General features: G+C 46.9%; 1 protein-coding gene across 2 annotated transcripts in view; it reads right to left on the bottom strand.

Moving 5' to 3' along the window:
* Positions 1-24,504, bottom strand: part of LOC119972322 (corticotropin-releasing factor receptor 2) — a 342,731-nt gene that overhangs the window by 221,822 nt on the left and 96,405 nt on the right. Inside the window, exons 1-2 of one of the 2 annotated variants that reach the window (XM_038808842.1) lie at positions 22,457-22,914; positions 22,201-22,320 (exon numbers count right to left, since the gene is read on the bottom strand). In XM_038808842.1, coding sequence (XP_038664770.1) covers positions 22,201-22,320; positions 22,457-22,577 — 241 coding nt within the window. In that variant the 5' untranslated portion in view covers positions 22,578-22,914. Of the gene's footprint in view, positions 1-22,200; positions 22,321-22,456; positions 22,915-24,504 lie in introns of those variants that run through there. The other variant, XM_038808841.1, reaches the window with a different exon arrangement.

Genomic DNA, 24,504 nt, shown 5'->3' with positions numbered 1-24,504 from the left:
GGAGAAACCGTCTTCCTTTCCAAAGTTTAACACAGACGACAAATGCTCCTTTGAAAACAAAAAGCAAACAAAACAGTAGCATGCTTTCCGATATGGAGAGTATAACAACTATTTTCTCTCCACAATTTCTCCGTTTGTGGAAACTTTATCAAACCACTGTTTGGAAAATTATCTCCCATCCTTCTCAGCAAATGGACCACTTTTATTCTGATATCTTTCAGGGCCATGTTGTAATATTGTCATCTTCAAATGATCTGGAATCGGTTTCTTCAAACAGCCAAAATCGCTTCTTTGCAAAAATATGCAAAAATCTTCTTTATTTTCTTCACATGGATCATCATCCTGACAACGAGACTGAGGAGAGAGAGTATTATGTTCTGACCAAGCTGAATCCGTATCAGAAAAATCCTTCTCTGCACCCACATCATCTTTTACTTCTCCAGGTTCTCCTACTTCTTCTTTACTTCTTTTTATCCATGCATCTAATGCCCCTCTTTGATGGGACTCTTCTTCGACTCTGGCCCTCTTTTTTTTCCTGTTCTGTGCTCCACTCGGTTGTACACGAAATACTCGTAACATTTCATTTTCTATCTCAAAAACCGTAAGACGCATGAGAAAATGGGAAGAAAATGGTAAACAATCGGTCAGTTGCAGACGGATAAACCATATTTCATTTCTTTGTTCCTTCGTATCAAATTATTTCACACTGATTCTCCACTGATAATTTTGTGCAATTTATATCATAGACTTGCAAATTAGTGGTATCTGTATTCGAATATTAGCATGTTAAGGAATAAATGTCTCCTATTCCGAGATTAAATGCCATAGCAGTCCTCTGATCATCCAGGCTTCACTCTTACTACGTCCCACGTAAATATTTCATTAAATATCACCAAAAAACCTATAAAAACCGTAGTTACACCTGTTCTAGAGCTATTCACTGACATGAGTAGGTAAAAGAACTAATCTAGATGCACAAAAAGCTGAAGAAAAGACGAGTTATGACTCGAGGAAACGCAGGAACGAACAGCCATGTCTGCTTGTTGCTTTTGATGGTTGCACCACGTACATCATCCGCATGCGTGTGGGGGGATGGGGAGAAGGACGATTTTCTCTAGACAGAAAGGGTACACCATGTTAAAGGAATAGAGGGCTAACAACTGCCTCTGCAGTGTGGTGAGCCTCCAAAATTGATTTATCGCCGCTGAAATTTTAAAATTACTATCTTATTTCCTTCTCTGGGGCAGCACGGTGGCCTAGTGGTTAGCACAACCGCCTCACGGAACTGAGGTCCCAGGTTCGATCCCGGCTCTGGGTCAATGTCCGTGTGGAGTTTGCACATTCTCCCCGTGTCTGCGTTGGTTTCGCCCCCACAACCCAAAAAATGTGCAGAGTAGGTGGATTGGCCACGCTAAATTGCCCCTTAATTTAAAAAAATAATTGGGTAATCTAAATTAAAAAAAAAAAAATTTAAAAAAAAAAAAAAATTTAAAAAAAAAAATTTTTTTTTTTCCTTCTCTGATTGGATGCCCCCATCCAATGGATGCCCGGGGCCAATGCACCGTCGGCCCCCCCCTCTGCACGCCACTGTTCAGAGGAGATTTACTAGGATGTTGCCTGGTATGGAGGGAAGGTCTTACGAGGAACGGCTCAGGGACTTGAGGTTGTTTTCATTAGAGAGGAGAAGGCTGAGAGGTGACTTAATAGAGACATATAAGATAGTCAGAGGGTTAGATAGGGTGGACAGTGAGAGTCTTTTTCCTCGGATGGTGATAACCAACACGAGGGGACATAGCATTAAATTGAGGGGTGGTAGATATAGGACAGATGTCAGAGGCAGTTTCTTTACTCAGAGAGTAGTAGGGGTGTGGAACGCCCTGCCTGCAACAGTAGTAGACTCGCCAACTTTAAGGGCATTTAAGTGGTCACTGGATAGACATATGGATGAAAATGGAATAGTGAAGGTCAGATAGGCTTCAGATGGTTTCACAGGTCGGCGCAACATCGAGGGCCAAAGGGCCCGTACTGCGCTGTAATGTTCTATCTGTCATGCATATGGCCACTCACTCAGCCTGTCCTAATCCTGCTGAAGCATCTCTCCATCCTTCTCACAGCTCACCCTCCCACCCAACTTTGTATCATCTGCAAATTTGAAGATAAAACATTTAGTTCCTTGTCCAAATTAGTAATATATAATGTGAGCAGTTGGGGTCCAAGCACATATCCCTGTGGTAACCCTCGAGTCACTGCCTGCCAATTGGAAAAAGACCCATTTATTCCAACTTTTTGTTTCCTGTCTGCTCACCAGCTTTCTATCCATCTTAAGACACTACCCGCAATCTCATGCACTTTAACATTACACAGTAATCTGCTATGTGAGACCTTGTTGAAAACCTTCTGAATGTCGACTGGTCTATAGTTCTCTGTTTTCTCTCTACCTCCCTTTCTGAATAGCAGGGTTATAGAACATAGAACATAGAACAGTACAGCACAGAACAGGCCCTTCGGCCCTCGATGTTGTGCCGAGCAATGATCACCCTACTTAAACCCACGTAACCCGTATACCCGTAACCCAACAATCCCCCCCATTAATCTTACACTATGGGCAATTTAGCATGGTCAATCCACCTAACCCGCACATCTTTGGACTGTGGGAGGAAACCGGAGCACCCGGAGGAAACCCACGCACACACGGGGAGGACGTGCAGACTCCGGAGAATTAAAAAAAAAAGTTAGATTACCCAATTACTTGTTTTTCGATTAAGGGGCAATTTAGTGTGGCCAGTCCATCTAACCTGAACATCTTTGGGTAACTAAATGTTTTATCTTAAAATTTTCAGATGATACAAACCCACACAGGCACGGGAAGAATGTGCAAACTCCATACAGACAGTGACCCGGGGCCGGGATCGAACCCGGGTCCTCAGTGCCTTAGGCAACAGTGCCAACCACTGTGCTACCGTGCTGCCCCTGGAGAGGGAGGAAATTCATAATGGGGAACAAAGAAATGGCTGAGAAACTAAATTTGTACTTTTCTTCTGTCTTCAGAAAGGAAGACATGAATAATGTACCTGAAGTTCTGAGAAGCACAAGTTTCAGTGAGGAGCTGAAGGAAATCTGTATTAATGCAGAAATGGGTTTGGGGAAATTAATGGCATTGAAAGTGGATAAATCTCCAGGACATGGCAGTCATCATCATCCCAGAGTACTTAAGGAAGTGACCCTCAAAATCGTACATCCATTTTCCAAAACTCTTTGGACAGATAGGAGAGTAGCTTTCTGAATATGTCTGAAAAGCATTATCCGAGAGGGTGGTGTTGCAAATTTATTCCTGGCTGGATAATTAGCTGAAGAGGAAAGAATTGCAGGACTACGAGGAAATGGTGGGGATGCAGAGAGCCGGCATTGATATAATGGGGCAGATGGCCTCCGCCTGTGCTGCGACCGTTTTCTGAATCATGATATGGATCTTTTCAGCATAGACAATTTTGAATTTCTCTTAAACACTGGAGCAATAATTTTATTCCCCTGTTGTATAAAATGGAATTATTTTTCCTCCCATTCTCTCTTCCTGAAAGCTCATTTTTATGGGCCACAATTCAAGCCCCACTCCAAAAACTTGAGCAAATAACTTGGGCAGACACTCCCAGAACTAAGGGAGTGCTGCATAGTCAAGTGTCTCTTGGATGAGCATTAAGCTGAATACCCAATTATCTCTTGGGTGATGTAAAAGATCTAATTTTTAAAAATGTATTTGTTCATGGGGTGTGGGTTGGCCAGCATTTATTGCTCATCACTATTTGCTCAGGAGAATGTGATAGTGCACCTATTGAAGAAGTCACAGTATTTGTATGGCCGTCCAGTTCAGTTTCTGGTCAATGGGTACTCGCAGAAATTTGATAAGAGCTATTGTCAATGGGCAATACTCTTGAAACTCTTGTGCAGTGTAAAACAGGTTACTGAGTCACTATGGGCCCCTTACACACTCCTATCCTGGCAATTTCACCTCACCAACCCGACTCACAGTAAGCTTCTATGAGCAACAAAATAAACCAAACGCCACCCATGATTCCACCTTATATTTGCAAGATAATTATGGATGATAATGTCCATCCAGCCCAGCTCATTTCATACATCCAGGATAACATAAGAACATATGTATTCAAAGCAGCAGTAGGCCATTCAGATCTTGAAGCTGCTCTACTATTTGATACCATTATTGACAGTATACCAGTGACCATGACTCAAAGTACTTAACTGCAATTTTGGAAATAGTGAAAGGTGCTGCGTAAATGTGGGTTTTATCTTTCTTTGATTACACTTGCACAGAGCGGTTGGAGTGTGACTGTGGTGTTAAGGAAACCCAATGTTTAGTCTCTAAGGATAATTAATCACAGAGCAGTAAATTGATGTGAGGAAAGTGACTACACAGAAATCACTACATTTCCAAAACAATTCAACTCTGTAGCTAATACAACCATACCATTTTGACTTATCTGACACTACCCTGTCGTTGCACAATTATGTTGTGAACTCTGTCCACAGGTTTCATTCAGTGTTGCATTTTATTTGTACTAAATAAATGTGCAAATAGTATTTTGTTAAAAATTATAATTTTTGTTTGAGGCATGAGAGAAAGAGCCAAATGGATAATGCCACTGAATTGTAATGAAGTACTTCGAGATGTTGGTCATGAGGCGCATCAATTCCATACTCCCAGAGTGCCTTGATCCACTGCAATTCGCATACCATCGCAACCGGTCCACAGCAGATGCCATTTCCCTGGCCCTGCACTCATCCCTAAAGCATCTCGACAATAAGGACTCCTACATCAGACTCCAATTTATTGAGTACAACTCCGTCTTCAACACCATCTGGCTACATCATAGTCTGGTATGGCAACTGCTCAGCCCAACACTGGAAGAAATTACAGAGTCGTGAATACCCCCCAGTCGATCACACAAAACCTGCCTCCCATTCATTGACTCTGTCTACACCTCCCGCTGCCTTGGGAAAGCAGGCAGCATAATCAAAGACCCCTCCCACCCAGCTTACTCATTCATCTAACTTCTTCCATCGGGCAGAAGATACAAAAGTCTGAGAACACGCACTAACAGATTCAAAAACAGCTTCTTCCCCACTGTTACCAGACTCCCAAATGACCCTTTTATGGACTGATGGACTTATGAATAGGTCTGATCTCTTCACACATCTTCTCTACTGAGTAGCACGATACTCCTCTCTGCTTCACCTGATGCCTGTGTCTATGTATCTACATTGTGTATTTTATATTTTCCCTATTGTGTATTTTCATTTCATGTACGGAATGACCCGTTTGAGCTGCACGCAGAACAATACTTTGCACCGTACCTCGGTACACGTGACAATAAACCAATCCAATCCAATCCAGTGAATGGTTCGGTACTCTTGTTGCAGATGTCCAAACTGTCACCCAAGACATGAATTGAACCTGGGTCCCTGGCCCCGTTAGACAACAGTGCTAACCACTGTGCCACCGTGCCGCCCAAGCCTGAATGTCCAGGACTTGCTGCTTATGGAGCACGGAATGTACTTGAAAAGCAGAGAGCTCTCCCAGTGTGCTAGCCAACATTCCTCCCTCTACTAAAATATATTAACAGGCCATTCATCACATTGCTATTTGTAGGACTTTCTTATACGCAAATTTACAGATCAACTGTTGCTTAGATTTTTTAAAAAATCATTCTATTCCTAGTCGGATGTGCCATCGCTGGCAAGGCTGGCATTTATTACCCATCCCTAGTTACCCTGGGAAGGTGATGTAGTCTTTGTTGTAACACTGCAGTCCATGTGGCAAATGTACTCCAACAATACTGTTAGAACTGAAGTGCTTTGGACCATACTGTGGGCTTGAAAAGGAAAATATAGATACTATTTTGTTTGTATAAATCAAATGCGGCGAAATTCTCCGTTCCTGAGATTAAATTTGACGGCGGGGCAGGATTTGTGGACTTCTACGACAGCAAAACTGGCACTGCACCTGGACCAATTCAATGACTGGTAAGGGGCTAGCACCGGTGCCATGTGGAACACAATCAATTCCAATGGGAAACGGTGCGGGATTCACCAGATTCGCGATTGACAATCAAGAGGCTGACAAGCTGCAGCCGCATATACACACTTCATTCCTCACACACACCATCCCAGCTAATAAGATGGCAGCGAGGAGAGCGACACCCCATTTTACGGACACTTGAGCTCAAAACCCTGCTAGACGCTATGGAAGAGAGGTGGGCGACCATGTACCCTGACCCGGGAAGGACGCTGCCAGCTGCCGGCGTTCGCTGTGCTTGGGCGCAGGTGGCAGAGGCTGTCAGCAACAGTGCCGGAAGAAACTGCATGACCCAAGGGCGGCCATAGTGTAGCACTGCGCCCCTGGCACCAACCCCCATACCACACAGTCATAAACCCACTGTCCCCAACCCCCCACCAGGGGGGTGGCCGATCCCCTACCCTGCATCACATGCCGCCACCCATACCGGCTGCGATGGGCTGGTGCCCTGGCCACTAATGCCACCAGCTATCCACCCGCTGGGCGGCATGCGTCGGACATTGGTGCGGGTCCATCTGGTGTTCTTCAACCACAGCCGCACCCAGAACCCCAGGTGCTGACCAGCGATGATGGCACCGACATGGACGCGAGCCATCCAACCATGACCCAGGACACCCCAGAGCTCGAGTCCGATGATGACACAGATTTCTCATCACAGCTACCTTCAATACCCTCCCAGTGACATTCACCTCGGTTGGGCACTTAGTATCACTCTCTGGTGCTCACCATACAGCTTCTTTGGTATTGCAGGTGGAGGCAGAAACAATCAAGGGGCGTACGGTCAGAGGTTGGCTGACCCCAGGGTCAAGCTGCAGTCCAGACTGATTTTGGGCTTCTGGAACGGATAGAACTATCGATTGTGGAGATGCAGTCACAGAGCCAGGGACTACATAAGGGGTTGCCAGCGAGCATTCACCACCTGCAAGCACAGTTGGAGGAGTCCAACCGCATGCAGGAGGTGATTCCGGTCATGCGAGTCACCCAGGCCAACACTGCGTATGTGGCATCCGCGGTGGAGGCCTTGGGGGCGAGGGTTTCGGCCAAGGATCAGTATGTCTAAGGCCTGGGGCAATCTGTGTATGCGGTGGCCAAGGCCCAGGAGACAGGGCTGCCTTCTCACAGACAGCAGAACTAACCCTTGATGCTCTTCCGCCACCTGGACATTGCAGCAGCGCTCCTGAGTGTGGCCCAGTCATAGCGGACCACGCCTGAGAACGCCGGCGGCATTGCCCAAGTGCTGGCTGACATGGCACAGACACAGAGGGAGATGGCACAGTCACTGACTGATGTGGCACTGACCTGAAGGGAGTGGCACAATCGTCGTGTGATGTGGCGCAGTCTGAGACGGAGATGATCCACTCCCCATGCTCCAAGGCCACGAGAATGCAGACCTTGGCCGAGACCACAGCGGGCCTCCACATCTGCCAGCGCCAGGTGACGGCGGAGTGTCAGCGGTTAGTTCTGCTCACACCCCCGTTCCATGGAGTAGCCCGGGGTCCATCAGAAACCCCAAGGGAGGAGGAGGTGATGGGGCCCGCACCGGTACTCTCACAGGTGAGGTGCCGAAACATCGCAGCATCTCAGACCTGTCCCCTCTCCCCGGTTCCTGACGTATCTGATAGGTAGCGGGAAGAACAGGGTTGTCCCACATGACCTGGGACTCTAAAGCAGCAGCTGGGTGCATCCGGGCCAGGTCGCCCCAAAAGACGCCTGCCAAAGGGGACTCGGGTCGCAGGGCGGGAATCACAGTAGGTGGCCACTACTCCTGATGTACCATCTGGGCATCCACTTAGATGTAGCATTAGGGCCCGGCAGGCAAGAAAAGGTGCAGGCCGCAGCTTATAGACATGGGCTAGGTTGTGAGGGGTGAACTGGTCTGCTCTGGCCGCCGATGGAGCACCGGGGGAGGGGGGGGGGGTGGCATTAGACTGACGGTGGGAGTGGGCTTGTCTCAGGGACCACAGTCCAGCATCCAGCCCAATCCTCCACCGTCTCCACCCCAGGGATCCGATGGGACTATGTGATGGGATGGCCAGCTCGCATCCATGGATCACCCAGGTGGACATTGGAAAGTGCTACCCTGGACAGCGGTCAGACATTGTCAAACAATGTGGAGCATCAGAGCTCATCGCAGAGCGGGTTGTCATCATCCTCCATCCCATGGACCAGACCCAATTTTACTCCCACCCTACAGTGCGGCATCATGGAGAGGATTGCGGGCAGTTGGGGGTGGGGCTGTGAGTATGGGATACAGTATCCCCTGGCCAGTACCTCCCCAGTTGGTGAACCCGGTGGTGCACATATTCTGCGGCTCCCTATAGCTGCCCGGGCCCCACCTGTCCATCCTCGCCCTACCCCGCATCCTCCTCATAAGGGTAGAAAAGTCGACACCAGCTAAGTTGGCATGGGTGCAGGGTACAGTTTAGCGATGGGACTAGAATGTGTAACGTCATCAATCTGGACCCAGGGCATCTCAACAATGGCGGCGAGCCCCACTGCCCGGGCATTCTGGTGGGCTTGGTCCACATTGAAATGGATGTATTGTGCCAACTGGGCATATAGGGCCCTGTCAGTGCCTGGAAGGACCCCATTGCAGCGACGTTCAAGGTGACCATCACCTTGACAGCCACCAGGAGCGGGTATTCTCCCCATTCGCCCGCAGTGGCAGGTGTGCCATGCTCCGGCAGATATCTCGCACTGTCCCCCTGCTCAACTAGAGTCTTCAACGGCAAGCCCAGTCCGGCAGCTCCTCGAATGACAGGCGCTGACGGTATACATGAGGCCTCATGCGGCGCCTTCTTTGCACCTCCTCCTCCTCAGCCTGTTGGGCGGCCAGTTCTCCATCTTTAGCGGCTGACTCTAGAGCATGCTCTGCTGCTGCAGCATCCTCCTTCTCGAGCAACTCCAGCTCGTAAAGCTACATTGCATCTCCCAGGGCTGCAGCGACTAGGAGGATGGCCACCATTGCTGGTTGTATTCCAAATTCCATTGTCTGCATGGTGTGAAAGGCCGACATGTTGGCATAGTGTGTACCCCCAATGCCCAACCAGGTCCACTGGGCTACATGGTGTCCCCTGCTGGCATTGTAGACTCTGCCTCCACATGTCCCCAAACCTCCTCCCCCATCCCACACCTCTGGCCCAGTCGGTACCCGGCACCGTGGGGGCTTCTGGTACCGACTGGACCTGCTGCCCACTCCAGCAGTATTCTCCCTGGCCCCTGTCTGTCGCCCCCCTGTAGGGCTACTGTGGACATTGCCCTTGAGCGGTCGCATGACGCCCCACCGGCGGGGGGCGGCCAGGGTGCCTGGGTGATTGGATGGGACAGTGGGCTGTAGTGCGAGGGTAGGAGTATCCATCCAGCAGCCAGGATGGGTGGTCAGTGGGATACACAGCAGGATGGCTGCCTTGCATAGCAGTCCATGCCTGGACATCGCCCCAGTCCTGTGGGGAGTCTCCGTGGCCCTGAGGCCCACCCCTCTTCTCCTCCCCAGCCGCCCAGCCAGTGTCAGGACCAACAGCCCACGGACGCGCCTCTTTTGTGTCCGACCTCCTCTCTCTCCCTCATCAGTCACGACGCCTGTTTCTCGATTTTTAAAAACACAAGGGAACCTCACCGTCAGGAATTCCCCCCAGTGAAGGCGGAGAATCTCTGAATAGTCAGGCCCGCTAATGATATGCAAATGGCGTTTACTGTATTTACGTTCTGGACCATATTGACGCTTCTGTCGAGGCACCGGAGAATTGCGATTTGGTGTGAACCCGGTATCCACCGCGATTTCAGTATCAAAACTGATTCGCTATCCAATCACCTTTCCCGATTTCGGCGTCAACTGACAGAGAATCTCGCCCATCGATTAATTAATCTCATTGATAAATTGATTAAGATTGATTACTTATCGATCGAGGTTACCAGAGGTAACCTAAAACCTAGTTGAAGACATCACCTTGGAAATTTATGGGAGGTGCAGAGGGATTGGGAAAGCTGAAAATGGTACCCGACGAGGCCAAAGATTCAGAGGTTTAGTTCAATTGAACAGCAAGGCCTTATTTTCATATTTTCCCTTAATTTCTCAAACAAAAGGTCCCCAAATTGACAGAGGCAGGTACGCAAGCGAGACCAGGAGGAAATTCTGAAGCTAGGGTATACGGTTAATGCCCAACATGTTCCCACTTCCATTCAACTGTGCAGTAGGCTGGTCATCACCAGCAATGGCAGCCCAGCGAGCAGCAGCAGGTAAGCAGTTTGAATGATTAATCGTCCAACTGTGGGCAGAATGGGGGTCACCAGCATTGTGGCCATAGCCCAGCTGTCTCCCAGAGCCAATAAGGACTCCCCCATACCTAGCTGCTCAGTGGAGCAGCAGGTGTCAGTGGGCCACAGCTGCAGTCGCAGGTCACCCTGTGGAGGGGTATTCCCTCCATGGGGGTGGCCGGGCAGCTGCGGATACAATGTTCTGTTTTTTTTAAATTGAGGCATCTTCAGAAGACCCTTATTGATCCCCTCCTGCAGTGGTAGCACCCACCTCTGCCAGTGGGGCTGCTATCCCTCTGACTGGACCTCCAGTCTCATCACCTGCTATACTTAAAATGGATGGCGCTCCCAGAACCGACCAAATAAATGGCCCCACCAGGAAGATCCCATGGGATGGGGGAGTAGTCTACTGTCATGAAGTGTGATGTCGGGAACCAGAAATGGTTCAATTCCAGAATTATTTTTAATCGGGACAAGGTTTCATCTAAAAGGTATGATCGAAAAATGAGCTGTTTATTGTAGCTCAGGTTAGTAAGACTGTGTTGTGCAATCAATGTTTCCCTGAAGGCAGGTATGTTTTTTACAATCTTTTCAGACTGATGATTCTTTATAATGTAAAGTTCACCTTGGAGCAACTGACTTCTCGATCTGAATACCTGACTAATTAATACTTCTGCAATATGAGATGGTTTTAAACTCCTTCCTCCAACGTCTCACTTGATGGAAGTCGGAACTAACAAGAGTAAACAAGGAGTATCATAGGTTCAATTCCCAGGCTGTGATGTTTAATTACTTGTGTGCTACATATATACTCAGTGCTCCTGAGCCTAGGAGGGCAGTCATTCAGAGTTCCCACTCAAGATCACGATCCAGTCACCTCTGCTTATGTGTGAATATTGGATAGAATCAGGATCACATTCCTCCAAATTTGGACAGGCAGCCAACCTCCGATTACATCACAAATGAGTACAAGAGCTGCAGTGACTCTTATTGGACTAGTACATCAGAGAGTGCAAATCTATTTATGGAGTCACATTGAGAATGTGAATTCAGCTTTTAAATGATCTGGGAATAAAAAGCTTGTGTGAGTAAGAGTGCTTGTGAAGCTGTCAGACGGTTGCAAAAATCTAACTGGTTCATTCATAACCTTTGGGGATTAAAATCAATTGTCCTTGCCCTTGTCTGACCTAGGGGCGGCTTCTGTCATCCACCAAAGTGATTTATTTGAACTGTCCTCAAGCAAGCAACTCTCTCTCGTTCCGGTTCATGTGGAGCATAAACCCCAGCCTGGACTTGGGCTGAATGGCCTGTTTCTTAACTGCCGTGTCAAATGCCTAGCAAGCTACTCAATTGTATTAGGGAAGTACAGCAAATGCTGCCCTTACTAGTGACACTGACCCGTCATCGTTCTTTAAATGAATGATCAATAACTTGCAGGTTAGTTACTGGTTACTCTCTAGTGGCTCTTTGAGTTTGTGAAACAGCTTGGTTAAATTGAGTTGGTTAAAATTTCTGATGCCTGAAGAGAGTGCTGCTGCACATGAAGAAGGCATTGGTTGTAACTGCAAGAGTTCTGGGCAGACCGCTTACTCCCAGTCATGTGTACCATAATTGCAATCTCCCTTGGGCTGCAACATGAGAGGGGAGATGAAGCAGAAGTGACAACAAGAAGATAAGCTGCTCACATATAGAGGAGGAGGTAAAGAGCTTTCATCAGGAGTCCTTATCTACCTGGGGTCTTCCGGGATTCATCTAATCCAGAAGCATTGTGTGCAACTTTTCACTATACCTCGGTACACGTGACAATAAACAAATCCAATCCAATCATCTGCGATTCGTGAAGGATGTGCTCACAGAATTCTGCCGCCTCTTGCAGCATGAGCTACAGCCTCAGAGCAGGACAGAAATGACACTGCCAATGACTTTGAAAATGACTGTCACCCTGAATTTTGTTACAGTGGGATCCTTCGAGGCTGGAACTGGCAACATAGAATCCCTAAAGTGCAGAAAGAGGCCATTCGGCCTACCGGGTCTGCACTGACCCTCTGAAGGAGACATCTACCTATGCCCACTCTCCTGTCCTATTCTTCACCCTATCCCTACATCTACTCCTAACCTGCACATCTTTGGACTGTGGGATGAAACCGCAGCACCCAGAGGAAACCTGTGCATACACGGGGATAACTCGCAAACTCCACACAGTCACCCGAGACCGGAATCAAACCTGGGGTCCCTGCCGCTGAGAGGCAACAGTGCTAACCACTGTGTCACCATGCATATGTAACATCTTCAATTTCACTATTCGCTCTGCAACGGAGAATTGAGAGCTACTCTCTATAACAGGAGAGGGGACATCATTGTGTTTTCTTTGCACTGAGAGAAGGCAGTGAAGTATGCATGTAGATTTGTAGGAATAGCAGTGCAAGATGGCACTGGTGTGACTTTGCCATGTGGCATCTACTCGCTGGATGTTTGACCATACTCAGTACATCATGTTGATGAATGCCAGCCATCCTGCCAGTAGTCATGGTGTTTTCATTCTGTATGTGTACAGTGTTCATCAATCGTTTGGCCACTTTTCAAACCTGTGTCTGCTCGGTGACACCTGTCTCATGACTCCCTTCCACAGCACAACCACATGTGAGCAGTATGCAGAAAGTGAGAGTTATGCTGCCACAAGAAACATTATCGAGTAGACCACTGAGTGCTTAACACTCTGGAGGAGATCTCCAGTCTTTGGGGAAGAGGGTCCCCCATTTAATAATAATTGCTTATTGTCACAAGGAGGCTTCAGTGAAGTTACTGTGAAAAGCGCCTAGTCGCCACATTCCGGCGCCTGTCCAGGAAGGCCGGTACGGGAATTGAACCCGCGCTGCTGGCCTTGTTTTTCATGACAAGCCAGCTGTTTAGCCCACTGTGCTAAACCAGCCCCAGATTTATTGCATTCTACTGCATTCTCCAGGTCTTAGCCATTATGAGAACACAACCCTTCCCACTATACATTCACCAATCACCTTGGAAAGAGGAGGGGGTGGGGAGAGAACACAGGGGAGGGGTGGAGAAAACGCAGGGGGGAGAGATGCGGGGGGGGGGGGGGGGGGAGGAATGCAGTGGGGATGGAAATGCAGAAGGAAGAGGAATACAGAGGGGGAAGCAGGGGAGGCAGACAATATGCGGGGGGGGGGGGGGGGGTGGGGGGGGGGGGGGGGGGGGGGGGAGCAGAGGAGGCAGACGGCACATCACATTCTGACCAGCCTGTCCATGATTGCCCCATTCAACGACAGTTGAGCATAATGCTAAATCCTTGAGGTGCAAAAGTCTCATGCTTTATATTCCCCCTATCCCTGACCACCACAGCAACCTCTGGGCCATAATGTTGAAGTGAAAGCAAACACAAACAGTAATTCTCTACGAACTTTATCCAGTAAAACATCCAATATTCTGTACAAAGGTCAGCCTTGTGCATACACTTTGTCTCACTTTTGGTTGCTCTTTTATGCCCCAGTGCTTGTATGTAGTGGATACAGCATAACTGGTGGAATGCTACCAACTTGCAGTGTGGGAATGACAGCAGGCCTTACAGAAAGCTCTCCAGCAGTTCTGGGCCTTGGAGGCCTGGCTTTGGACTGCACCAGCATGGAATGGGTGGCAGTTGTTTGGGCTGGCTGGTTGACAGGCATCAACCAGAGCACTGGCAAAGTTGCAGTGGTGGAAGAATGAATGCTGCCATCCTAGGAGAGAATATCATGTCAGTGCACCATGGAGCTACTGCTATTCCCTAAGGGCAGCAACTCAACAGTGCTCCTATTGTGCAGGAATGCAGACTGGTATCCTGCTGTGAGACCCCCACCTGAAAAGTATCTGTAGTCAGGACAATAACAGTATGAGCCTACATGGCAAAAAGGTGAAAGTTCATGATCTCATTCTGAACTTCCACTGCAGCGTTCAGACAGTGGGTGGTTTCGACTTGTTCTGCAATGGAAGTGGAGACATTGGCTATCATATGCTGTACCACATAGATTCATCCATGCTCCTCGACACTGCTGGCAGGCTTTCTAGCAGGCCCACCAACGCACCAAGCATTTGTAGGTGCACACCCATCAATTTTCCTGGGTACTGCCCAGAAAAAGCCTCATTTGAGTTCTCTGCAGCCCAAATGCGATATCACACTCCAGGGAGCGAGCACCCATGTGATACTTTTCCTCACCCTGGCTGCAGCCTACTGGTATCAGGTAGCTCAGCACATGGGGATTACTCCAAAGTACTGGGGCTGGATTCTCTGCCCCGTCGGGCCACATTTCTGTTTCATCCGCTGGTGGGATGCTCTGTTACACTGGCCGGTCAATGGGGTTTCCCATTGTGGGGTCAGCCCCACACCGTTGGGAAACCCCCGGGCTGCCGGAAAAATGGAGTATCCCGCCGGCGGTGAATCCAGCCCCTGGTATCTGGTTTGGTGGCGGGGAGAGAGAATCCAGTAACCATGTTTCTTCATCATAGGAGTCCACCTCTCCTTGGCATGTACGCATCAGTGCCTGACCAGATGAAAGTTTGTAGGTATCTTAAAGAAGAAAGGCAAAAGGGCAGAGTTGCAGAGGAGGGGTTATGAAGCGGGAGAATGCAGGAGCTGCATGATTTCATGGTGAGACTTAGGAGCAGGATCAGGCCATATGGCGCATCAAGTCTGCTCCGCCATTCAATCATGGCTGATATGTTTCTCGGCATGGAAAAAGATTGAGAGATGGGAGGGAAATGGGATGCAAGGAGGAGGATTAAGTAGGAGAATATTGTCACCTTCTATTGTCTCAGCCCTGCCGCAGACCAGAACCTTAGCAATGACTGCTGCAATAATGATTTATCTCCTCCATGGGATTGAAGACATTTAGCCATGCCTATCCATGGCCAATTTTCTCCTACCGTACCTTGCCTGCAAGGCAGATGGGTGTGTCAGTGAGTGAGGTGCCTTCAAATTGGGGGATAGCTGGAAATGCGTGCAAGCTGTGAGATGTGGATGTTCTAACTGCACGAGGGTGAGATAAAGCTAAGAATGGGAGGTGTTATTCATGACAGATTGAGATTGTCTGCATCTGGTGGTTGTGAAGGAGTGCAGATGTGGTGGATAGAGCAGTGCATGAGGTTAGCAGTTCAGTCGCAAGTTGCATTTAAAGGTTGATTTACTGATCTTAACCACTTCTGTGAAATCATTGCGCTCATTATGGCACTACACTCAGATTCTTCTGAACACACTGGGCTGGATTCTCCGATTCTGGGGCTATTTCCCCACGCCAGTGTGGGAACTGTGAAAACTGATGCAAAATGGCCACCGATTCCCCGTTTTGCTGGGGCCGAGCAGGAAGGCAGCGTAGAGCACCTGGCTCTAGTTGCCAATAAACCCTGGAAAATTGCCAGGTCCGTGGCCACACATACGCATCGCGGCGGCTTGCAATGACTGCTCCGTGCTTCATGGCGGAGGCTGCTCATGGACCCGGCCTGGGAAATAGTCCCACCCTTCAGACGGCTCGCACGCCCTAGACCACCCCATCCCTCCCCCACACAGTGCCCCAGCCCAGAATAATTTTGCATTATTTGCATTAACCCACATGGCTGTATGTTCCATTTCCCTCTTAATACTTTTCCAAAGGGCCTCTTGGTTCGCTGTGGATATAGGATATCTCTCCACATGTCACCCTCCTGAACCAGAGTCTCAAATGTTGCATCAGAAAATTTGGGTTGGATTGGATCTGGTAACAGCGGGGAAGCTGTTTTTGAACCTGTTACTGCAGGTTCTCAGACTTTTTGATCTTCTGCCCAATGGAAGAGGTTGAAAGAGAGAATGACTCAGGTGGGAGGGGTGTTTGATTATGCTGCCCACTTTTCCAAGGCAGTGGGAGGTGTAGACAGAGTCAATGGATGGGAGGTGGATTCACTTGATGGACTGGGCTGTGTTCATGACTCTGAAGTTTCTTATGGTCTTGGGCCAAGCAGTTGCCATACCAAGCTGCGATGCAGCCAAGTAGGATGCTTTCTGTGGTGCATCTGTAAGCATTGGTAAGAGCCAATGTAGACCACTATGGTCATGCCAAATTTCCTTAGTTTCTTGAGGAAGTATAGGCGCGGTTATGCTTTCTTGGTCGTAGTAGCAACGTAGGTGGACCATGACAGATTGTTGGTGATGTGCACACCGAGGAATTTGAAGCTGTCAACCATCCCCATCTCAGCACCATTGATGCGGCAGGGGTGTGTATGATACTTTGCTTCCTGAAGTCAATGACCAGTTCCTTAGTTTTGCTGATAGTGAGAGAGAGATTGTTGTTGTTACACCACTGATGTTGAAGAGATTGTTGTTGTTATACCACGCCACTAGGTTCTCTATCTTCCTCCCCTACTCTGACTCATTGTTGTTCAAGATCCGACCCACTATGGTCATGTCATCCGCTAACTTGTAGATGGAGTTGGAGCCACATTTTGCCACACAGTCATTTGTGTACAGGGAGTATAGTAGGGGGCTAAGTATTCAGCCTTATGGGGTGCTGGTATTGAGGACTATTGTGGAGGAGGTGTTGTTTATTCTTTCTGATTGTGGTCTATGGGTCAGGAAGTTGAGGATCCAGTTGCAGAGGGAGGCACCAAGTCATAGGTTTTGAAGTTTTGATATAAGCTTGCCTGGGACAATGGTGTTGAAGGCGGAGCTGTCATCAATGAATAGGAGTCTGACATAGGAGTCCTTGTTATCGAGATGCTCCATGGATGAGTGTAGGGCCAGGGAGATGGTGTCTGCTGTGGACTGGGTGTGGTGGTACGTGAATTGCAGTGGATCAAGGCATCCTGCGAGTCTGGATGGATGTGTCTCATGACCAACCTCTCAAAACACTTCATAATGATAGATGTCAAGGCCACCTGATGGTAGTCATTGAGGCACGTTGTGTGGTTCTTCTTTGGCACCGGTATGATGCTGGTCTTCTTGAAGTAGGTGGGAACCTCGGAATGGAGTAGGGAGAAGTTGAAGATGTCTGAGAACACACCCTCCAGTTGGCCCATTTCGATCGGAGTGAATGACCAGGGACTCCATCAGGACCAATTGGGACAGTACTCTCTGTCATGTTGTGGCAGCTTCACTTCCTGTAGATCAGTGAATTCCATTACCTGCTGCAGCCAGAATATGCGCCTTTCCTTTAAGGAGGTGCATTCTAGCTTTAACATGGTGCTAGCCTGGTCTGAACTTGGATCCTCAGCTGAGGCGATCACAGTCAGCAACATGTTCAGTACTGGTTTGCTTGCAATTATTCAGATGGCATAGTGGTTAGCACTGCTGCCTCACAGCACCAGGGACCCAGGTTTTATTCCAACATTGGGCGACTGTGCGGTGTTTTCACTTTCTCCCCAGTTCTGCGTAGGCTTCCCACGGGTGATCTGGTTTCCTCCCACTGTCCAAAGATGTGCAGGTTAGGTGCATTGGCCATGCTAAATTGCCCCTTGTCCAAAAGTGAGGTGGGGTTACGTGGCTAGGGCAGGGGAGTGGGCCTAGGTGGTGTGCTATTTCGAAGGGTCAGTGCAGACCTGATGGGCTGAATGGCCTCCTTATGCACTGTTGGGATTCTGTGGCGGTTATTATCTAAATGATCAGACAGCATGATGTTTACATGCAGCCTGCATTCCTTTGCACAGAAGCAGTTTAATTATGCATCTTTGATCCCCAGGGCAATTAAGTTTTTAGACCCGATGATAGTGGTCACATCCTGTAGACTTCAAATGATTGAGAATGTTTTAAGATGATGAAGGGTTTGGATCCAGCTCCATTAGGTTATTTGAAATGACTAGAGGGCACCACAAAAAGGTTGGAAGTAAAAGAGTGAGCTTAGATGCCAAGAAGTAATGCTTTTCACAGAGAATTGTCACTATCTGGAATGAACTGCCAAGACATGTACTCAGTAAGTCCTTCCAGCAGGCACTTGATGAGGGATGAGCACATGTCCAATTATAGATGGTTGGTTGTTAGTTATTTGTGATTCTGAGGAGCTTTGGGCATCTAATAAATCCTTGAGCTTTACTTGATTACTTTGAATCAGATAAACTTCCTTGAGCTATTCTTGAACTAGCCACATGTTTGTTTTTCCTTTTGTGTGCCTGGCCTCTCCAGTGATTATGTGGTGTGAGGAGGGTGAGTGGTGTACATGATTGTATTGTTATCTTGATGGAATAAGCTTGATAGACCAAGTGATCTTTATTTGTCCTTTTTATTGCAGTGTCAATAATAAAGATTGTTATTATTTTTGTATGTTTTTCTATACATCCTAGTAAACAGTGTCTTGGAAGGAAGTGATATAGTGGAAGTGATATGGTGGCTGTGCCCTATTAAACTAACATTTACATTATTCCCAGTAGCTTTGTTGACACTGGACTGCCCAGGTCAGAGAGGTCACAGCTTCAGATTGTGCCACGCCAGCTGACCGCCGTTGATATGGGAAGCTGGTTTGTGCAATTGGTCTCAACACCACAAGCTTGAGGGAATGGAAGGGGAAGCAATCCTGTCTGACGGGTATCCGTTTACTCCTGCTCTAAAGTGTGTATTTGGAACAGTCGTCCAAGAAAGGCTGTTGAAATAATGGGTCTTTGTTAGGCAAATATATGAAGTGATATGGATCAAATCAACCACCAATTAACTAAACGGCTGAAGATGCTGGAGGAACTGAATGGATTACTGCAGTTTTTGTGTGCCTTTGTGGAGATCGAGCAAGAGCAGATCGAGCTGAGTTGTAGCGTCAACTCTTGTTTGAAGCGTCTGCCAATACTGCGCATCTGGGCTAAAGAACGAGGAGGACAGTGAATGCCTTTGGAAATCTATTTGAGCAGAAATGATCAGAAACTAAAATTTGCAACAACAAAAAATACACAAAGCTACAAAGATATTGAACTTGAATGTATGGAGACATAATGTGCCAGTATTAATATTTTTTTTAAAAACTGTATTTCCCCTCAAGCTGCTGCCTCAATTGGTCTGACTCCATTCTACTAGCAGCCCTGCACTATCTTATTGAAGATTCATTCTTCATCTCTGAATTCAGGGAGCATGACTACTTACACTCTCCGTTCTCTTTCAGCATTCTGCATTTGCAAAATACTTTGGGATATTTAAAAGTTCAGGATAAATGCAAGCACTTGCTGTGACGAGCATCAAGCTCTCCTGATACTGTCTTCCCCGGAGCTTTACATTTGCACTTTCCATTAGGGTCGCTTGATGGGAATCAAGAGTACGAAATTTGGCAGATTTCCAGCATCTCTTATCCAAGAGAAATTGAAGTTAATTATATAGCGCATGTCATTTCGCCTTTTTAGTTTATCTTGACAAAAAAAACAAACACAGTCCCTCCATCAATGCATCCTAAACGGTTTTCCTAAATTTATGTTTCATCATTCTGAATCTGCGCCCCTGGTCTTATGGTCACAGTTTCATTTGAAGTACAATTCTAGATTCACCGGAGAGAGAGGAAGGTGAAATTCATTTACATCGGTGGTGTTAAATGGGCACAGTGAATTTGAGAACACTTTTACACTGCATCATTCAAACAAACAAAAATAATAACAGTGCATGGTATGAAATTGATTATGGATTCACTCCAGAAGGTGACCAATCTTACCCCAACCTTTCTAGATCAGATAATGTTGTGTCCTCAGTCATTCTTTTCTTTAATGAAACTGGAAAATCCAGGTTTCTTCAGACTTTCCTGTTGCTTCCTCATCCAGATACGGGAAAGACTGATTTTTGTTCGGTTCATGCCAACCAGAATGCAACTGATAGAAAAGCAGAAATTACTGGAAAAACCCAACATCTTAAGAGAGAAACAATTAGCGTTCCTAATGCATCTGACTTTTCTTCAGTACAGACTCAAAACGTTAACTCTGTTTCTCTCACCATAGATGCTGCCAGACCTTCTGAGTTTTTCCAGAATTTTCTGTTTTTATTTAAGGTCCACAGCATTTTGATTTTATTTTAGAATGTAATTGTTGTTTTGTCAGCAAACTCAGTACATTTCAGGCTTCCACTCAAAATTCAAACCAAACAAAGTCGAGTTTTTGATGTTTGTCTCACGATACTGTTTTCATACAATGCAAAATTTGGAATTAAGAGCCAGTTCAAAAGCTATGATATAATGTGACTGCATTAACACATTGCAATAGGCATTGTAGCCAGTAATTGCATGCACTGACAGGAGAACAGGAAAATACTCTCAATTAATGTCCCTTCTCTCCATTCCTCGCTCAATGTCAGTCTACCTGTCTTGCTCTCTGTGATCTCTTTCAATTTAGCGGTCTCACTCCCATACGAATCTCCTCTATTGACTATTTTATTGTCAGTATTAACTCATTAAACCAAATCCTGCATTAATGATGCAGCATCTTGAAAAGTTCTAAATATTTAGCCATTGATTTCTAACATCACATCAACAGCAGTGTTGACCTATCACTGTGACCATGCCAATGAACGTGCTTTGAGATACACATATCATCTTACCTGATGAGCAGATAACCTCTAGCTGCCCATAGAGGGGGGGGGGGGGGGGGGGGGGGGGGGGGGGGGTTAGAATAATTGAAAATTTACACTACAGAGGATGGCTGTTCAGCCCAGAGTTTCCGTGCTGGTCAATGGAGAGCTCACACAGCCTAATCTCACCATCCGGCACTTGGTCTGTATTCTTACACAACATATATCCAGGTCCTATTTAAATGCAGTGAGAGTTTCTGCCTCTACCACCCTTTCAGGCGGCGAGTTCCACATCCCATTAATCTTTCAAAAACACTCAGGGTAAAGGAGAACCATAAGTGCCCTCCCTGCCTTGGCAGCAGTTTAATAAAATTGCACACAACTGGCATGCGGACATTTTCATGATGCAGAGGAGGTAGAGTGTAGCACAGGAGGAGGCTGTTTGGCCTTTGTGCGTGTGCCAGCTCATCCTACTCCCCATCACCCGCAGCTCTTTGTATAAAGCCTTCTACTTTTTTCCCCTTTTCAAGCACATTTCCAATCCCATTGTGAAAGCTCCATCCTTTCAAGCAGTGTATTCAAGATCAGAAGAGCTTGCTGTGATGGCACAAACTGGCGCCTTCCCTCTGCCAATTATCTCTAAACCTGCCTCCCTTGGTTGCTGCCATTGGCAATGGGCTTCCCTTCACTTCATCAGAACGCCTCGCCATTGTGAACACCCCTGAAATGTCGCCATTAAACATTTCCAAACGCACATCACACCTTCGCGTTGCCACAGCGTGAAGAAAAGCGCAAGTTTAAGAAAACAAGCTTTGGAAACCAAACTTTGGGGATGCGACGACATCCCTTTAAGTGAGCCAGTGCGCGAGGAAACAGTGACAGCCCGTTCACTTCAGCGGATGACAGGAAGATGGGGGGGGGGGGGGGGGGTGCTGGAGGACGAGCCCCCCTCACAGTAGCACAGAGATGGGGGCAGAAGTCACATCTACATTCCGAGTCCTCCTTCCCACTTCCTCTAAAGGCCAACTTCCCATTTACTCGTTTCCAACTTCACACTTTTCTTTTTAAAACCAAAGAAAACACAAAATGCAGATTCCACGAAGCGAATTCACACAGAAAACATTCACGTGAAAGACGCCATTAGCCGCAGGCTCAAAAACCGAACAAACCAGGAGAGGGAAAGAAAAAAAATCTGTCTTGGCTGACAGAAAATTAAATGCATGTCCCCCCCCCCACATTTAAAAAATGCTGTAAGCCCAGCCAAGATGGAGCACAAAATCAACACCGTCTCAACGAGCCTTGACAATTACGTTTCCCGAGCATGATGCTAATATTACTTGGCAAGTTTCTTCACAAAATAAATAAAGACTGTTCTTACTTGTGGTATTGTACTTAATCCCATTGAAGAACTCTGGGCAGGGTCTGGCCACAAGCTGTCCCGCGTTTGTCCTCGGCCAACAAGTTCCTATCTGATCGGTTGTCGAATTGCAATAAATACCTGGGGAAGGAGTTATTAAAAAAACAATATTTAGAATTCAAACACGAAGGTGCAATGGGAAGGAGGAAAATAAAACAAAGACAAGCTAAAAGTTGAATCCACAATGTCTTGCCCGGGGTTCGTTACATTGTCCTACCAGTGAGGTCCACGGCAGGGATGGGCTCAGGTTCATAGTAATAGTGGTCCCGGAAAATATCTATCAGGCTGCAGTTGGGATCAAACTCGTCGATGATGATCTGAAAGATTGTGGAGTCCATGGTGCAGGTTGGGCTCGGTGCTCTGTGTGTGTGTTATTCTTTTGTTGTTGCAGTTACAGCGGCTCTCCTCTCTCTCTCTCTCCTGAGATGTGCGAGAAGTCTCTTGATTTAAAGCCTCACCTCTCCGTTACATTCGCTCCACCTCTGTGGCCAATGGGAATGCCGCCGCTGTCCACGCCTGATCAACCCTATCGGTGATCGGAGTCTTTGTTTGGGGGTTGTGAATTCCGGCTACTGATTGGAAATTCTATTATTTCCCTTTTCAATTGTCATCCCGCTCATGCCTATATATTCACTTATCTTGGTGCCAATCCGTCTCTTTCCTTCCTTGCACCTAGCCTGTATTTCCCTGATCTCTCTGTACCCATCTCTCTCACTTCGCCCTCTGCCTCCTTCTCTCAACCCCACCCCAAACTGTTTCTTTTTCTTGCTGTCTCTTTCTCTCTCTCTCTCTCTCGGTTTGCTCTCGTCACCCTCTCTCTTCAATTTTTTTGTCTTCAGTTTATCTCCATTTGGTCATCCTGGTGTAGTTCATCATTCTTTCAGTCTCAGTTACCGTCTCTGCTGGTGTGACTCGTTTTCTCACTGTCTCTTGCACTCTCTAGGTACGTTTTATCCCGCAGGAACTCTCTAACTTTTGTTCTTTCTTGGTGTCTGGGTATCTTCTGCTCTCCATGGCTCTCTCCTCTGCTCCCTAACTCAGTATCTCTTTATCTCTCTATCTTTTTCTCTCGGTGTCTATCTCACTGTTTCTTACTCTCAGAATGCCTCTCTTGCTCTTTAGATATCTATCTTGATCTTGATGTGGAGATGCCGGCATTGGACTGGGGTGAGCACAGTAAGAAGTCTTACAAAACCAAGTTAAAGTCCAACAGATTTGTTTCAAACACTAGCTTTCGGACCAGTGCTCCGAAAGCTAGTGTTTGAAACAAACCTGTTGGACTTTAACCTGGTGTTGTAAGACTTCTTACTACCTTGATCTTAGTATCTATATGCTTCTGATAATTTCATTGTTTTTTGCTCTCTTGATATCTCGCTGCCTCAATTTCTTGTTATTTCTGTCTCAATCTCTCGCTCTCAGTATCTCCCTTGCTTTCTATCTGTATGTCTGTTACTTGCTTTCTCTCACTCCCTTTATTTCTATCTGTTTATCTCTTTGTCTCTCTCTCTTTCTCTCTCCCTTGCTTTTGGTCATTGCCATTGAATTAGTGAGAGAACAAAAAGCATTATGAAAGCTGTAAATTAGCCCCTTTCTGAAAGGAAAAGAACAGTTTTGATCTCAGTCTTTACAATAAAACCCTGAACACCTTGCATGGATTTCCACAGTTCATATCTAATTAATGCTACTGGCAGTAGTTAATATCTTTATATTGCACAGCACCGTATGACAAACCACCTATTTTGCTTTTGATCTGTATCTCTGTCTCTTTCTTGGTATCTCTGTCTCTTGCTCTCTGTCAGTCTCTTGTCCCCTCTCGGTAATTCTTTGCCTCACTCTTTACCTGTCTTTGTCTCCTGTTATCTGTAGCACCCTGTGTATCTTGCTATCTCTCTCTCTCAAAATCTCTACCTCTAGATCTCTATCTATGTGTGTCTTTCTCTTTCAGTTTTGCTCTAGTAGCTCACTGTGTCTTGTTCTTTCATGATCTGTCGCTTTCTCCCTATCTCTGTATGCCCCTCACAGAATCTCTGTCACTTTCTCTCTATCTATAACTCTTGATGCCTCTCTTTCGTTCTCTAGCTGCAGATCTCTGTCTTTTGTCTCTCTCAGTACCTCTGTCCCTTTCTCTTTCTGAAAAAAGAATGGCAGCTGTCATAAAAGGGAATCTCAGAGTCTTCTACAGGCATATAAATAGTAAAAATGGGTAAGAAGAGAAGTGGAGCTCATGAGGGACTAAAACGGATTTGCACTTTGAAGCAGGGAGAA

The sequence above is a fragment of the Scyliorhinus canicula genome, chromosome 10 (assembly GCF_902713615.1).
Source record: "Scyliorhinus canicula chromosome 10, sScyCan1.1, whole genome shotgun sequence".
Taxonomy (NCBI): Eukaryota; Metazoa; Chordata; class Chondrichthyes; order Carcharhiniformes; family Scyliorhinidae; genus Scyliorhinus; species Scyliorhinus canicula.
Note: the sequence above shows the minus strand (reverse complement) of the source record. Positions and strands in the feature narration are given on the sequence as shown.